Source organism: Halichoerus grypus, chromosome 7 (assembly GCF_964656455.1).
Source record: "Halichoerus grypus chromosome 7, mHalGry1.hap1.1, whole genome shotgun sequence".
NCBI lineage: Eukaryota > Metazoa > Chordata > Mammalia > Carnivora > Phocidae > Halichoerus > Halichoerus grypus.
Genome location: NC_135718.1, coordinates 126,951,591 through 126,969,395, shown reverse-complemented (window position 1 = coordinate 126,969,395; position 17,805 = coordinate 126,951,591). Strand labels below are relative to the sequence as shown.

At 36.8% G+C, this 17,805-nt stretch overlaps 1 protein-coding gene across 4 annotated transcripts in view; it reads right to left on the bottom strand.

Annotated features, from left to right (window-relative positions):
* CAMSAP2 (calmodulin regulated spectrin associated protein family member 2) overlaps positions 1 to 17,805 on the bottom strand; it is a 112,749-nt gene that overhangs the window by 75,117 nt on the left and 19,827 nt on the right. For all 4 annotated transcript variants that reach the window (XM_078078249.1, XM_078078250.1, XM_036086702.2 and 1 more), the window contains exon 2: positions 14,464 to 14,723. In XM_078078249.1, the coding sequence (XP_077934375.1) occupies positions 14,464 to 14,723 (260 nt within the window). The remainder of the gene's footprint in view (positions 1 to 14,463; positions 14,724 to 17,805) is intronic.

The window sequence follows — 17,805 nt, the reverse complement described above, 5'->3', positions numbered from 1 at the left end:
AGGCAGACGCTTAACGACTGAGCCACCCAGGCGCCCCTAAAATCTTAAAAAAAAAAAAAAAAATGTAAAGAGATCAAGACCGTCAAGTTTTTTTATCCCCTCGGCTGGCAACACCTTCCTAGCACTGACTTTTCAAATAGACAAGTACTGCCACATAAAATGCCACCTCTATAATTTTGGTAGACCATGATATCTATAAATCCATTAAAACATTAATCTGTAATGAATCATTAACTATTGGCACTATTAAACCTAAATTCTAATTTAGATCACTAAAACTTCATTAAATGATGCTATTAATTAAAATGCTATTTAACAAAAGAAAGATTTAAAAAAATTAGTATTCCTTGCATTTTCAGGCCTTCTCCAGTAATATTATAATTACATGGTAGCTAGTGGTATGACATAAACTCTATATAAAGACGGAAAGGAAAAGCTTACTTTACTTATTTATTTTTTTAAGTTTTTGAGAGAGAGAGAGAGAGAGAGAGTGTATATGCCTGTGAGCTGGGGGTAGGAGACAGAGAGAGAGGGAGAGAGAGAATCTTAAGCAGGCTCCACTCTCAGTGCAGAGCCCAACGCGGGGCTCGATCTCACAACCGTGAGATCATGACCTGAGTAGAAATCAAGAGCTGGACACTTAACCTACTGAGCCACCCAGGCGCCAGAGGAAAAGCTTATTTTAGACAAGTGGTACCAAGGCACAGCATTACAATTAATAAAATGTCACAATATCCAAAGAATTTCTAAACCTGTATGCCTTAAAATTTTATATTAAAAGAAAAGGTACTTTTAGTTTTTATTTTAAAACTACTTTAGAAAAATCTTTGAGATCCCTCTAAATATATCATGATGTTCTGTATTTATTAAACAGACTCTTAAAATATTTTCCCTGAGATACAAGACCAAAAAAATTATTAATCATAAAGTTTTGGCTTAAGGAAAAGGAAATACTCTTTCTCTTCTGAGCAACCTCATCCTTCCCTTTACTCCATACCCTAGAAAGAAATAGTGGTAAGAAACAGACTCCGAAACACTGACTGGGCCCCTACGTTTTGCAGGGATGGTGTATTTAAATATCAAGGTCAGCACCATGTCACGTGTGGCCTCTTGTCTGTCATCTGTCCATGTGGCTGCAGTGTTCATGAGCCCAGAACCTGCTCCCTCAAGAGGAAAGGCCAGTCATCCTTCTCTTGTTCTCTCTTCCCTATGACTACTAAGATATTAAGAGGATCTATGAGAAATCCAAGTTCTTTCTCTCTCCTTTAAAGGTTTTCCAAGTAACAAACCTATAGAGGCAGCACCTACCTGGTCCTGGTCTTCTCACTACAGCTCCTCCTTTCCCCACCTTTAGTTCTCATTGCCTCCTCCTTCTGCTGCTCACCCAACTTCTCCCACTCTTCCCACCATTGGCCAGTTCTCTATTTTCTCCTGCCCTCCCTGCACGCTCACCCAGGCTTCTCTCTCCTCTCAGGTGCTTTTTCCTCTGAAACAGGCAGGATAGCCATTGACCCTACTGGAATAATAAGTCCCACATTTGGCTGTTACAGGAACATAAAGGACATCCTATTACTACTTGGTTCTAGGCCAATGTAACGGAGGACAAAAAGAGCCTTTTACTTGGTTCAGTGTAGCTTACCAAAATTCTGCACTGGGGGCTGGAACCGAACCTGAGCTAATACTAAAATGTTTTCTTTGTCTTGCTTTGCTTTTTCTGCCTTTTCTTTCAAGTATTTCTCTACAAAGCAACCTGAAGTCTTAGTCAAAGAACAAGACAAATGCTCCTGAGCTCTCTGACCAAATACTATGATAAGAGTACCCAACTTCTTGCATTTTCAACACCCAAGACAACTAATTTTTTCTAAGGAATAAGTTTGGTAGAACTTTTTGATATATGGAAGAAGCTCTTGAATGTCCTTACCTATTTATTTACTGCTTCACCATGCAAGAAACTGATTTTATATTAATATATAGCACTCTGTACTTACTAAATTTATCACATACATGTTATCCAGTCTTTTTTCAAATTATTTTGTCTTACTATGACGTTACTACACTAAAACACTGACAATCCCAAGAAGGGAAGCTTCTCTGCTATACTATAATTACTGTAATGGCTTTTAATCATTATCTACCCACCTTCTTTTCCTAAGTGCTTTCATTCAGGCCCATGGACTTCAAATGCTGATGACTCTCAAATTTAAATCTCTACACAGGACTTCTGAACTTCAGACTCATATATTCAACTACTTGACAGCTAGAAGGCACTGAAAACTTAACAGGTCTAAAATACAATTCCTGCCTCACCCCACCCCACTTCACCCTACCTACCTTCTACATCCACTATCTACAAAGCAACCTGAAAGCACTTTTTAAAAAGTAAACCAGATCAAACTCTTTGCCCTACTTAAAATCCTCCAATGATTTCCATGCACACTCAGAATAAAATTCAAACTTCTTATCATGGTCTACAGGGCTCTACCTGCTTTGGTTACAATCTTTATCTCTATCTATTCTCCCTATCAATCTAGTTCATGACTAATCTCAGTGGCCTTCAGTTCCTGAAACATACCAAACTCACTACTACATCAAGGCCACTAATCTTACTGTTCCTTTTGCCTGGAATGTTCTTTTCCAGATTTCACATGCTTGTCCTTCTGGTGTTTGGGTCTCAGTTCAAATGTCAACTCTCTAGACAGGACTTCCCTAACCACCTCCTATGAAAATAGCACGTTCCACTTCCTCTAGGCCCTTCTTCTTGATTTATTTTCTTCACAGCATTTGCCACTGTCTGAAATTGCTAGGATTTACCTTTTTACTGCTTGTCTTTGCTACTAAAATATTACCTCTATGAAAGCAAGGGCTTGGTGTGTCGTGTCATTACTGCATCCCATTGTCCAGGCCCAGAAAAATTTTCAACAAATATTTACTGAAAGAAATCAGTATTTCATACTGTACAAATTATATAATTTTATGGTAAATAAATGTAACCCTAAAACTTCAATTCCTGAAAATGTTCCCTCCATGAAATTCTTAGTTACGAATCTTATCATCCAGACATGAAGTTTATTTATTTTGTGGATGACCTACCAATTCAGGGCCTTTGCATTTGTTTCCTCTGCCAGCTATGCTCTTTCCCCTTATTTTTGCCTAACTGGCTCCTCATCATGTAGATCTCTGCTCAAATACATTCCGTGTAAGGATGCCCCTAACCATTCGAACTAAAGAGAATAGCACACAATTGCCTCAGATCACTCTGTCACATTAACCTGCTTTTACTTTCTTCATAGTCCTTACCATTCTCTGAAGTTACCTTTTTTTTATTGTTTACTTGTTTGACTGCTTACCAACAAAGTAAAATGTATAAATTCAGGAAAACAATAATCAGCATTCTTACATCCCTGCAAGTTTATTAAAAGAACTTCCTGAAGGGGAAGAATGAAGGGGGGAAATCAGAGGGGGAGACGAACCATGAGAGACTATAACTTTAAGAAACAAACTGAGGGTTCTGGAGGGGAGGGGGGTGGGAGGATGGGTTAGCCTGGTGATGGGTATTAAAGAGGGCACGTTCTGCATGGAGCACTGGGTGTTAAACGCAAACAATGAATCATGGAACGCTACATCAAAAACTAATGATGTATGGTGATTAACATAATAATAAATAAATAAATAAATAAATAAAATAAAATAAAAAAATAAAGAACTTCCTGAAAAGAAAGATGGACCCCTGGGACAGCTTTGTAACATATCTCACTTTGTAACATAGCTCACTATAACCCTCTTTTCAACCACAGAACAGTACAGGCTCAGAAAGAATATGAGTAACATAAGGATTTTTTTCTTTTTATTACAGAAGCTTATTTATCCAGGTGTATGAACATAAGCAAGCATCCAAATGGAACACTTTTTAAAGTTTTTGTTTTAATGATCATCTATTTTCTTTAAATCACATCACTGACATGACTTAAAAATAATTTATTAAACTATTATAATCTACCAAGCTGCAAAAATGGGTTGGTATCACGGGGTTGAGGTGGGAGATCAAACTGTGCAATACAGACTGGGGATATAGATGGTTACAGACAACTATGACCACCCACTGCTCTACAGCAATGGACTGTAATTGTGCAAATTAGAAAAATCTACATTTCTGTATCAAACCTGCCAAAACATCTCAATCTTTGTGCTCTAATTATATATGTGTGTATATATAATTATATAGCAATAATTATGTATGATATATAAATATAAACCACCTTCTACTGTACCATCTACTGAAGTTTAGTAACCTATAATGAACAGTCTTCTTTTTGTGTTGTTTTAAAAGATGAAAAGCCCCAGTTAATATATGTTTAATTCATCGTCAATAAACAACAAAAATTATTGCCATCAGGTCTGTAATATCAGACAACTTCTTAAAGTATCTTAGCTTTTGCTACTTCGAGTTATGAATATAAGATCACAAACAAAAAGAATATAAAACTTTCATTATTCCAAAGTGAATTATCAAAACATTAACTAGAAAAGATATATGCACTCCCATGTTCATTACAGCATTAATACTGTACATATTACATTAACCAAGATATGGAAACAACCTAAGTGTCCATCAATGGATAAAGAAAGTGTGAAATGTGAAAACACACACACACATACACACAGAATATTATTCAACCATAAAAAAAGAATGAAATCTTGGGGCGCCTGGGTGGCTCAGTCGTTAAGCGTCTGCCTTCGGCTCAGGTCATGATCCCGGGGTCCTGGGATCGAGCCCCGCATCGGGCTCCCTGCTCTGCGGGAAGCCTGCTTCTCCCTCTCCCACTCCCCCTGCTTGTGTTCCCTCTCTCGCTGTGTCTCTCTCTGTCAAATAAAAAAAAATAAAAATAAAAAAAAAAAAGAATGAAATCTTGCCAACTGTGATAACATGGATGGACTCTGAGGGCATACGCTAAGTGAAATCACTCAGTCGGAGAAGGACAAAAATCATACAATCTTACACATTATGTGACACCTAAAAAACAACAATAACAAAAAAACAAGCTCACCGATACAGATAACAGATTGGTTGTTGCCAGAGGTGGGGGGTGGGGAATAGGCGAAATGGGTGAAGGGGGTCAAAAAGTACAAACTTACATGACTTAAATAAGTCATGGGGATGTAATGTGCAGCATGGTGACTATAGTTAATAGTACTGCACTACATATTTAAAAGTTCTAAGAGAATAAATCTTAAAAGCCCTCATCACAAGAAAAAGAAAATTTTGTAAATATATATGGTAACGTGTGTTAACTAGACTTACTGTGGTTATTTCATAATACATACAAATATCAAATCATTATGCTATACAACTGAAACTAATGGTATGTATCAATTATACCTCATTAAAAAAAATTTGAAAAAATTATCTATTTTACAAAGTTTGAAGCAACTTTTTCCATCATCGTTGGATGCTAACTCTGAAAAGCTAAATTAAAAAAAAAAAAAAGGAATTGCACGTGAAACTGTAGTGTACACTACATTTCAAATCAAATAAAATGAGTAAAATTTTTTGAATTGGGAAATAAGACAGATATCAAAGTGTCATTTCAGGAAAATTAATCTGACAGCAGTATACCATAGAAATTAGATAAAATAAATCTTAAAGAGGCAAGTCCATATATAAACTCTATTCCCACAGTTCTTTTCATTAAAACAGATAGAAGCTATTGGTAATTGAATATTAAAATACATTTTTAAGAAAAACATGGGTGTGTACCTAGTTTTCAATACCAACACTGTCATTTACTGCTCTTCTCTAGAAAATAAAGCAATTTAACTAAATTGGTTTTTAATGTGGGCTTATAACCCATTCATGGGTCATTCATGAAGTCAATTCAGTTAGTCATAACTAATATTTTTTCCAACTAGAATAGAATAAAAATCAAGTTAAAAGCACAAATACTTTTATTTCTGTATGTATAACTAAGTAAACCAGGTGTGGTAAATACATTTGCAGTAAAATGTACTTCTGTGAGTCACAGTCAAAAGAATTTCAGAACTCCAGACCAAATGATTGCCAGGGTCTTTCAGCTCTAAAACTTTATAGCTAAAACGTGTCCTGGATTGGGGGGAAAAAAAAAAAAATGGACGGCTTTTTCTTTATTTAATGTTTAGCTACAGTTCTTTTAATAGCAAGCAACAGAATATAAATGTTGAATTAACTATGCTAATTTAAACAAAAATTGGGGCTTATCAGGATGGGAGGGCACTGGAGTAGTTTACAGCATGTATGGAAGAGCTGAACCACTAAGCTCAGGAAAGCCAGAAGCTGAGCAGTGCCAGGCACCTCAGCAGAAGGAGTTCACAGACTTTCCGCCTAGGGCACCGCCTTGGTAAGATGGGGTGGCTCCAACGACCTACTATCAATGTGCTGTGATTCTCTCTCCATTTGGGTTTTCAGATTCTCAGTAAACAATCCAATCAGCCCACCATACATCAGGTATCTCAACCCTTAGATAAATCAGCAATGGCCAGAAGCAGAGTAAGATGTATACACATGGTCCCTAGGGAAAGAAGAAACTGTCCATCTCAATTTGTCTAAAATATCTGATCTTTGTGGCCGGAAATTAACACTTCATTTACTGAGCCCTTATTGTACAAGACATAACACTTGGTTCAATATGATAAATATATACAATGAATATGCACACTAAAACATTAAGTTGTACCCCTTAAATATATGCAATTTTTGTCAATAAAGCTAGAAAAAAAGAAAAATAAAATGTCAGATAAAGAAGAACCTAGATTTTATGTAAGAACAAAACTTAATATAACAAACATACACTGAACATTATAATAAATATATTTTTCATTTCACATGTGTTCTTAAAAACTTAGTTATTGTCCTATTTTTTTAAACCAGGATTTTTTTTTTAAACCAGGGAAATTGTGAAAATGAAACCTAAAATATTTTTTAAATTAAAACAATATTTTGGGGGCGCCTGGGTGGCTCAGTTGGTTATGCGACTGCCTTCGGCTCAGGTCATGATCCTGGAGTCCCGGGATCGAGTCCCGCATCAGGCTCCCTGCTCAGCAGGGAGTCTGCTTCTCCCTCTGACCCTCCCCCTCTCATGTGCTCTCTCTCTCTCAAATAAATAAATAAAATCTTTAAAAAAAAAAAAAAAAAACAATATTTTGCAAAGTAAACTGTAACTTTATATGTCAGCGGTCACTAAATGATATGCATCCCTTACCTAAGAAAAGAGTACCTGCTATGGTCTGGATGTCATGTTTCCCCAGAATTCGTATGTTAGAATTCTAATGCCCAAGGCAATGGTATCAGGAGACAGGGCCTCTGGCAGATGATTAGGTCATGAGGGCCATGCCCTCATGAATGGGATTAATGCCCTTATAAAAGAGGCTCCAGAGAAATCCCTGCCCTTTCCACCATGTGAGGACACAATGAGAAATTTGTAGTCTACAACCCAGAAGGAGGCCTTCACCAGAACCCAACCATGCTGATCCTTGATCTTGGACCTTCTAGTTTCCAAAACTGTGAAAAATAAGTTTATTTATAAATTACTCAAGCTGTGGTATTTTGTTACAGCAGCCTGAACGGACTAAGACAGTGACCAAAACAATTCCCTTTTCTCCCTACTATTCCTATTCTTGGGATTCCCTTTCATTGCTGCACACTCTCTGTGTGACATCCTACTTCATGCTAACATTCTCTGTGGGTCTCCCCAGAATCAATGCAGATTATAATCCACAAGGACAGGAATTAATACATATCTTTTAGGTGTACAGAGGCACCAAACTTGGTCTTACTCTTACACTGAGTTTTGAAGGAATTTACCAGGGAGGCAAAGACGGGCATGTTATAAGATAGTGTATATAAAAGTATAACAGGATGTTAAAAGGGAGTGTGAGAGCATCATGAATTGCTTAGGGAAAAACAAGGAGTTTGGCTGTAGTTTTGGAATCAGGTACGTGTTAGGGAACAATGAGAAATGAGACCAGAGAGTTAGATGGGCACAGGGCATGAATGACCTTTTATGTCATGCCAAGTGTGTACTTTATCCTGAAATGATAGGGAGCACTTAGTATATAGGATTTTAAACCAGAGAGGATACCATCAGATTTCTTTACAGAAAGTCACTCTGGTGGTATTGTGAAAGAGATAGCACTTAGGAGGCTGTTAAAATAGTCGGGGACCTGAAGCAGAAGCCTTTGAGATGCAGAAGAGAGTTTGATTGGGAGAAGCATTTTTGAGGTAGAATTGAGGTGATTTTTCACTCATCAGAGCTGAGAAATGAAGAGAAGCTAGAATAGGATCATATTGTATCAAACTTAAAAAACTTCTGGCGGGGGAGGGGGGGTGCCTGCAAGGCATTATTATACAAGGGTGACCAGAAATTAATATCTCAACTATTATTGCAATATTTACATTTATATAATTCTCTTCCTCTAACATGCAATTTTTAATCTTCTTAATAAGTAGGGGGAAAAATTTTTAAGCTTCTACATGAGTAAATTACACTGAGTTCCAACAGATGATGGCACCATGGAAATCCGAAAGAATAGCTGCCAAACAAGACCAGTATGTTGGAGAAGGGCAGGAAGGAAGACAGAAAAAAGGAACAGCACAATCAGCTTCTCTGTCCTCAACACCTTTCATTCATCCAGCAAAAATAATGGTTAACAAGGGAATTACCTTGCACATTCTTAACATCAAGAAACTCATATCCACCCAGACAGGTTCTGTCATAACTCTGCCTCATCATCTATTAACAGTCAAACAAGTCGAAGACTACAGTTATTCCCTAGTACATGAAATTAACATAACCTTCAAGACAGGAACTATGGGTAAATTACTTTGAGAAGAAGCATAGACAAATTACCAAGATTTCAAACCACCAAGCAGATTTCCTGGTAGCATACCATTTCACTTCCCTCTACCACTCCACTTCCCACTTTCCTATTACCTACTCCTATTATCCTATTCCAATTACCTTCCTATCACTCAGGCAAAGACAAAAAAAAAAAAAATACAATGTAGTGGCTAAGAACATGGGATTTTTTTTTTTAATTTTGTTCTTAAGTAATCTCTACACCCAACATGGGGCTCAAACTTACAACCCTGAGATCAAGAGTCACATGCGCGGGGCTCCTGGGTGGCTCAGTCAGTTAAGCAGCCGACTCTTGGTTTCAGCTCAGGTCATGATCTCACGATTGTGGGATCGAGCCCTGTGTCAGGCTCTGTGTTCAGTAAAGAGTCTGCTTTGGATTCTCTCTCTCCCTCTCTCTCCTGCTCTCTCTCTCTCAAATAAATAAAATCTTAAAAAAAAAAACAAAAAAAACAAACAAAAAAGTCACACTCTCTACCAACTGAGCCAGCCAGACACCCCAAGAACATGGGATTTATAGTTAAAGCAGAGATAGTCTGAATCCTGCCTTCACTAGTTACTATGATTGCTCTGTTACCTTACTTCAGTTCTCAAAGCCTCAGTTCCTCGTCAGTAGAACAGAGACAATATATTTTCCTGTTAGGGTCGTCCTAAGAATTAAATTATGTGAGATACAATATATAAAGTGTAATCACACTGCCTGGCACAGTAAACTAAATAAAAACAGCCACCAGAGAGTCTGAGAAGTGAACAAGTATACAGACAGATGTAAGCAAATCAGAAAGATCTGAGAATTAATAAACTATTATATTTTACACTAAGCTGACAGTATAAGAGCTCACAAAGTGTTTCAGTGTTTTGCAATGTTTTGTTTACTATAGGCAGAAAAGAACAAATTAACAAAGCACCACCATTACCACCACCACCAACAAAAACCAAAGAAAATAACATGAAAACTTATTCCATGATCTTGTAACCCACAAAAAAAGTTTAAAAATCCTTAACTTTAGCTCATAGCCTCTTCATGATCTAACCCCAACCTATTTTTTAGCCTCATCTCACTTCTATGCCTCCATGTAGTCAATACTGTCATTTGTTCAAACTTGAGTCAAACAAACTTTCACAGTTCAAACTTGAGTCAACTCCCTCAGCCTGGTTACCATTCTCACCTCATCCCTTTTCCTATCCACTGAAACCCCATTAGTCATTTTATCCCATTCTGTCCCTCCCTGGTCCTCCCTAGAAGAAATCATCACATCCACCTCTCCATTCCCTGTTGCTTAAACTTCAGCACCTACTTCATGCCGGTCTAATTACTGTTTTTCTGCAGGCTTCTTCCTCACTAGATCCTAAGCTCAATGTCATTCAAGGGGAGGCATTAATGGTCAGCTGAATGCAGACCATGAAATGTGATAAAATGAAGTAACACTTCTTTACATATAAGAATATCCTTCTTTAGAGTAAAAAAATATTTCCATCATCTTTCTATGTTTTAACCACAGCTTCACTGGCCTTCCATTATAACAAAGCAGTTTACTGGCCAGTAGCACAAATGTACAACTCCTTAGCTTATATTTTCTGAATATCCAAAAACACCCATAAAGCAATACTGACACTTCATGAGAGAACATTTTATGCCTTACTTATCAAATGACCTAACAACCCACTTTAATTTCCATTAAACAAACAGGATATTCAATCTTTTTTTGGTAGTCATTAAAAGAAAGCACATCAAAATAAATTTTTTGTTTATATAATAATGATCGTCCCAAAACAAGATTTGATTTAAAAATGTTACTTTGTAATCATATGAAAATCAATCTCATTATTTCATACCCCACATACTATATACATACACACACATATATATATACACATTTACTTAAATAATTGACTTTTACAAATATCAACTCTCATTTCCCATATATGCAAACATGGTTGGAAAGCTGATTCACAACCAAGAGTTTAATTCATAACCAGACTGCAGTTTAGACAGATAAGTAAAGATGACTTCACATATTTAAGTGCATAAATTTGCTTCAGATAACAGCACTGTAAATTAGAAAGTAACAATTCTAGCTCATTGAGATTCTAATTTTAGTTTTGCTAGTGCGTAACACTTCTACCTTAGGCAAATCACTTAACCTCTCTAAATAAGTATCACATATGTAAAATGACTCTGGATCAGATCAAATTTCCCATACATTTTTTTTTTTAAGATTTTATTTATTTATTTGACAAAGAGAGACATGGCGAGAGAGGAAACACAACCGGGGGAGTGGGAGAGGGAGAAGCAGGCTTCCGGCAGAGCAGGGAGCCCAATGCGGGGCTCGATCCCAGAACCCTGGGATCATGATCATGACCTGAGCCGAAGGCAGACGCTTAACGACTAAGCCACCCAGGCGCTCCTCCCATACACTCTTGATCATAAAATTCACCCAGAACACCTGTTTAAAAATACATATCCAAACCCCTCTTCTAAAGGTACTAATGTCACAGTTAGGACAAGAGGACTGGGAATCTATTCAAAGTTCCCAAGTACTCATGTTCCCCAGGTTCCTCATCACTGGAAAGTTTTATACATACTGGTTTCTGATTTCTAAAGTTCTTTCTGGCTATAAAATTCTATGAATTTAAGATTTTATGACACTGATCAAATCCCCCAGCCTAACCTGGTGATACTGAATGTAATAAACATGCAAATTCATTTTGCTATGGAAAAAAGTTTGAAATCCTCTCTGTACGCTTAAGCTATCTTTTTCAGTATCTGACTCCATTTGCTACAAGTCCCTTAATTTTTACATCATCCTAGATACCAGTATTATTTTCACAAATAATTTGATAGATAATGTGATTTGGGCTACAGCACACTTTCAGTTGAAAGATGTTCCCCTGTGATTTTAATGTATACAACTCTTCCTCTGGTACCTATTCAGTCATACACTTAATGCTGATTCAAGCGCACATTAAGTTTAGTTCTCAGAACAGTACGCATTTTAGCACTGTAACTGTATATAGTTTGCATTTGTCTTTACTCACATATTACATTTGTAATATTCAATAGGCAGATCACAACCTCAATCTCTTCTCACAATCCTACAGATAATGATTATGTGCTTAATGAACTTTAATACATTATAATTATTAATTGGCTTTAAAGACAGCGTCTAAAATATTTTCCCATTGATATAAATACAGAAGAAAATGTTTTTTTGTTTTGTTTTTTTTTTTAAAGATTTTATTTATTTGACAGAGAGAGACACAGCGAGAGAGGGAACACAAGCAGGTGGAGTGGGAGAGGGAGAAGCAGGCTTCCCACCAAGCAGGGAGCCTGATGCAGGGCTCGATCCCAGGACCCCGGGAACACGACCTGAGCCGAAGGCAGACGCTTAACGACTGAGCCACCCAGGCGCCCCCAGAAGAAAATGTTTTAAAGGCTATACTCTCAAAATCTGTCTGTAAAAGCACTGTGATAAAAAAGCATATGTTCTCCAACATGTGTTCTCATTTAAAAAAAAAAAGGCATTCCTCCCAAGCCCCACCCACCCCAAAATTAATAAAATCTGCTTAGTCGAACCTGCCTTATACTTATGTTGATACTTTTGTTACCACCACGTGACTTTTCCAAAAGGTTGTAAGGCAGCATACAGAAATAAAGATCCCAAAAGTACTAAGATAATTTAGAGATGAAAGCACTGGAAGTCAATATATTCAGTGCAACTAAACACACTATTTTTCATTTTACTTCCCAAAAAGCAAGACAAGAAAAGTGAAACTTATTACTCTTATTATTCTAAAACCAAAGTTTCTTAAGGAACAAAGTTTTTAACAGTACTCAGAAATTTTCTCACATAGGTTTTAGAAAAATTGTAATATAATATTACCATATCACCAATCAAAATTTCACAGCAATTGAGAAGCCTTAAATCAAACTGTGACAAAAGCTGCAAGTATACACTTAAAACACAGGTCAATAAATGTGACACTGCAAAGGGTCAAGATGATGTAGTCAAACATGAAGTGTTCTAAAAACCCACAGAAAGAGGTCAGAACCAGACAAAGAGCAATTCTGTATCACTTAAATCATGGTCTTTAAATACCTTTTCCTACAATCAAATATAAATGTGTTCACAGCTATCACCAGGATCAAATACAGTGTGAAAGAAACCTGATAGTAATGTAACTAGCAGTCTTCCAAAACCCTCATTTTTTAATTAATTCTGTAAGTATCTTCATATTTTATGTGCACCAAACTACACTAGGAAAATAATCCAGAAAATGTTAAGTTTGTTTCTTTCTTCTTAAAGAGGACCTGAAATAGATAATAATAAATATACAAATAAAATACAGATCTAACTGTATCTGAAAGAGCAGCTACTAAGCAAACACAGATTCACAAAGTCACTGATGTGTTTTATAACCATCTACTTGGCCTTGAAATAATGGAAGTAGAAATAATCATAGCAGGAGCATCCAATCGGTGCAATGATTCTAGAGAGGATGAATGTGAGATACTGCTAGGACACCTAAGTAGAATTCTGCTCACTCCTGGCACTGGCAAACTGTTCACATATATGATACGTATCCAAAGCAGACATACAAAAATCAGAGGGTAACCATAAGGTGAATTTAAAGCATCAATGAAAGCTGAAAATCTCATATCTGATAATAAACATTCTTAGTTATCCTTAATAATTCTACCATAAATCTATAAATTCATTAAATTTTTCTTGAGACATTATTCTCTATTTCTCATAACAAAATAGTTGTGTGTTTTTTTTTAAAGAAGGAAAATAGGCAGAAAGTAGATCATCTCACTTAGTACTAGATTTGGTAAACTAATTTTTGTTCATCCTTCTTCAACTTCATAATTTTGTATATTTCTAAATATAGTCTTCTACATGTATTTCTCCCCTTCTACAACTAGTCTCATATAAGAACATGATTTAATCAAATGTGCAAATCTGTTTTTCCTTCTAATACCATTCTTGATGACGCTCAGCATTTTGTGAACTTAAGCTAAAGTAGTACACCAGACTGAAGCACCATACGATGAACCCAAACTCTGGATTTGTCTCCAGAGACCATCATGACAAAGCTCCTGCATGCTTGTCACAGGCCAGCTTAGAGCCCTTCATTCACAAGAATGAATTAATAGCTATTAAATAAACTAAAACATATATGCAGAAATTTACCAAGAGGTCATTCAAACATGTAAATGAACACTTAAAAATCTCATCTCCTTCCTGAGGAGAATAAAATCAAGGATACACTTTCTATCTCTTCTAGATAGTCTCTGTGATGGAAAAAATAAGTTTTTAAATTAAATAAAAATCACTTTAAAGTAGCGAGAAAGAATGTAAATAGTTTCTCCTGGGTATTAGAATGGCTCCAAACATTCCAAAATAGTATATTAAAATCTTCCTTCATGTGGAAACGAGGTTTATAAGAAAATGATAGTCTTTAAACTCTAGGCAGAGATGACAATCCAATTTCAAAACATATTTCCCTCCATTTTATAATATAATTCACAAAGGTCTGCACTTCAAACAAAGTAATTTTGGATAAATAGACTCACCATCTGTATGGGTTTCTTGTGGAGATCTCGTTCGGTTACCAGTTTTTCTTGGTCAGTGACATAAAGGCCTTTCTGTGCTAAAGCCTGGATTACAGCATCATGGCCCAAAAGGGGTTTCGCAGCATCACTCTTGAGAATGAGACTCCCAGCACGACAGTATAGTTCAGCCGATAGAAGCAAATTAACAACTGGTGGTTTGATGTGTTCCTGATCATACTGATCAGTGTAAAATGGTTCTCGAAGATCCTCTGGCACATTTTCTATAAAGATTAAGGGGAAAAAATTCTTAGAATATGTTTATAAAAGAAACACAATTTATTTAATAATTATTATGTCACAGAAGATACCTTTTAAAAATAACAATAACCCTTTAGCTAAAAAGATAATTTATTAGATCTTGGCAGATAATCTGGAATAAAGGAGATAGAAATTTCTTTTATAGAAGATACTGTTCCAAGTATATTCGAAAAAGGGACTACAAAGCAACCAAAGAGAAAAGTTTTCTAAGTCCAGCGACTCTCTTGGGAAAGTATTCCCACATGTATACTCAAATCCACAGAATGTGCTAAAAGATTCCTAAAAACTAATTTCAGTGAATCCCTTCACATTCAAGCAGTCAACCAGGAATTGCACTGTAACAGATACTGCAGGGGAATGCTAGCTCTTGCCAACTGACAGCATAAAATCACTTGCCCAAAGTTGTACAGCTAAGCACCTGCAAAACAGAAACTGCCTAACTTATTCTGTCCCTCTGTCTCAGGGTCTCCAGTCTCTCGCCCTTCTTGCTTAGCCTGCTGAAGCTATTTAGGGGCAGTTACAGCTATGGTTTAGGGGAGAACTACTCTTAAAAATCCCTAACCTAGTAAATCACTGTTACCTCCACCTTACCACTCACCGTCCTACCCCAAGAAGCCCTCCTGGACACCCAACTGATGCATTAAATGGAGACACAGAAAGGAGAGTTTACAAATGGGACATAAGAAAGAAACCAAATTCTTCTGAGTTTCTTTTCTGCTAGCCATTTCCCTTGAAGAATGTCAAGCCCCACTCTCCCAGTGTCTACTTCTAAATCAACCTTAGGAGCTGCTTTTGTATCTGATAGCAGCCAGATTACCAAAAAAGCACAACAAACAAAACACTTCTCACTGTTTTACAAGTTTTCTTGTCTTTTCTACCTTGTATCTCTTCCTCTTCCTCCCCACTCCTCACCTGGGCTCTGTGCTCTAATCAGAGCCAAGATAAGAATGGGGTTTGTCTTCCAAAACGAAAGGAGGCATCTAAGTCACAAGTTAACATGGAGCTACAATCATAGAACCTGAGAGCTCTGGAGTGACATCTAGCCAGTCCTTTGCCTGCCTTCTCTTTGAAAAGTGAGGTTTCAAAGCCAGACATCCCCAATCACTGATTTTAGGAGGCTTCTGAATAGGCAGCTTTAAATATAAGCTCAAAATAAGCCACATTACTAATCAAAGTGAGCATTTTTAAAATGTATTCACAAAATATTAATATACTCTTTAGCAATTTTCACCCTAAAGTTTTTGAAGAGTTTTTATTATTTAGAAAAATATTTTCATCACGGGAGCCTGGTTGGCTCAGTGAGTTAAGTGTCCGACTCTTGGTTTTGGCTCAGGTCATGATCTCATGGGTCATGAGATTGAGCCCCACGCTCAGCGGGAGTCTACTCGAAGATTCTCTCCCTCTGCCCCTCCTCCCACACACGTGCATACACATGCCCTCTCTCTCTCTCTCTCTCTAAAATAAATACATAAATCTTTAAAAAATATTTTTTCGGGGCACCAGGGTGGCTCAGTTGGTTAAGCGACTGCCTTCAGCTTAGGTCATGATCCTGGAGTCCTGGGATTGAGTCCCACATTGGGCTCCCTGCTCAGCAAGGAGTCTGCTTCTCCCTCTGACCCTCCCCCCTCTCATGTGCTCTCTCTTTCTCATTCTCTCTCAAATAAATAAAATCTTTTAAAAAAAAATTAAAAAATATTTTTTCATCAAACAATATTATAGTAATGATTGCATGTTCATTTTATATACCATCATGATTCTGGAGAAATTCAAGGTATTAGAAATAATCCCTACCTTCAAGGAGCCAATAATCTACAAAAAGCCTAGACAGACAAATAAAGTTAAGCAATTCAGAAACAATGAATGATTAGGCACCAAATGAAAGAAATTAAGTGCTAAATGAACAACTGTTCTAAATGAACAATTAAAGTGCTTAAAGGTCAAAGCAAGAAGCATCATAGTGGGCTGAGATGACTTCATCTTTAAGAAAAAGTATAGGAAGAATAGACAGAATTTATTTAGCCAAAAAAAAAGAGTATCTAAACAGAAGGGGAGAGCCAGGGAGAGAAAGACAGAGGAAAAGAAGATGTGAAGAGACACCAAACTGAACAATTTGGGTGGAGAAAAGAGTTCCTGTAGGATAAGAGTGAGCAGTAAAGCTGGAATGGGAGGCTAGGGATAAGACAAAAGTAGTATCTCTTTTAAGCATGAAGACTTTATACAATAACTAACAAGGAATTGCTTACTGTTTAAAAGGAGAAGAGTGACACACTAAGAACGATGTTTGCGGGGGCACTTGGGTGGCTCAGTTGGTTAAGCACCCGACTTCGGCTCAGGTCATGACCTCATGGTCCTGGGATGGAGCCCCACGTTGGGTTCCTCGCTCAGTGGGAAGTCTGTCCCTCTGCTCCTACCCCTGCTCGTACACTCTCTCTCTCACTCTCTCTCAAATAAATAAATAAATAAAATCTTAAAAAAAAAAAAGAATGATGTTTGGGGACAATTAATCTGGTCTTCAATACTGATAGTGGTAAAAATCAGACATAGATTATAAAGATAAGGAAATGAAATTGGAAAACAGTAGTGAAAACCAAGAAGTAAAAGACATAAAGGACTACTTAATACAAACTCAAAAGGACCCAGGAATAAAGCTAAGAGAGGGGGTAAAGATGGCAAAGACCATTAGGCCTGGGTTACCTGAGAAGCACTAATTCTGGAAGCAAGATCATAAACTCAGTTTTAGACATGCTGATTTGAAATGATAGCAAATATATCCAAAAAGAAGCTGGGGATACAGGACTCTGGAAAGAGGTCAAGAGTAGATATATCAATTTGGGATTCTGATGACATCTAAAAATATCATCCTCATTTAATAATTGAAAACACTTTTCTTCCTTCATAGCTACCTTAACCAGTAGTGAGCCAGCCTTAAACTTAACAATTGCCTCAGCATGATATATAAGCACAGGCATAAATTATAGAATACAGTGCTGGCAAATTAAATTTAGTATCATAGGAACTATATAGAAGTTATTTAGTAGAACAACT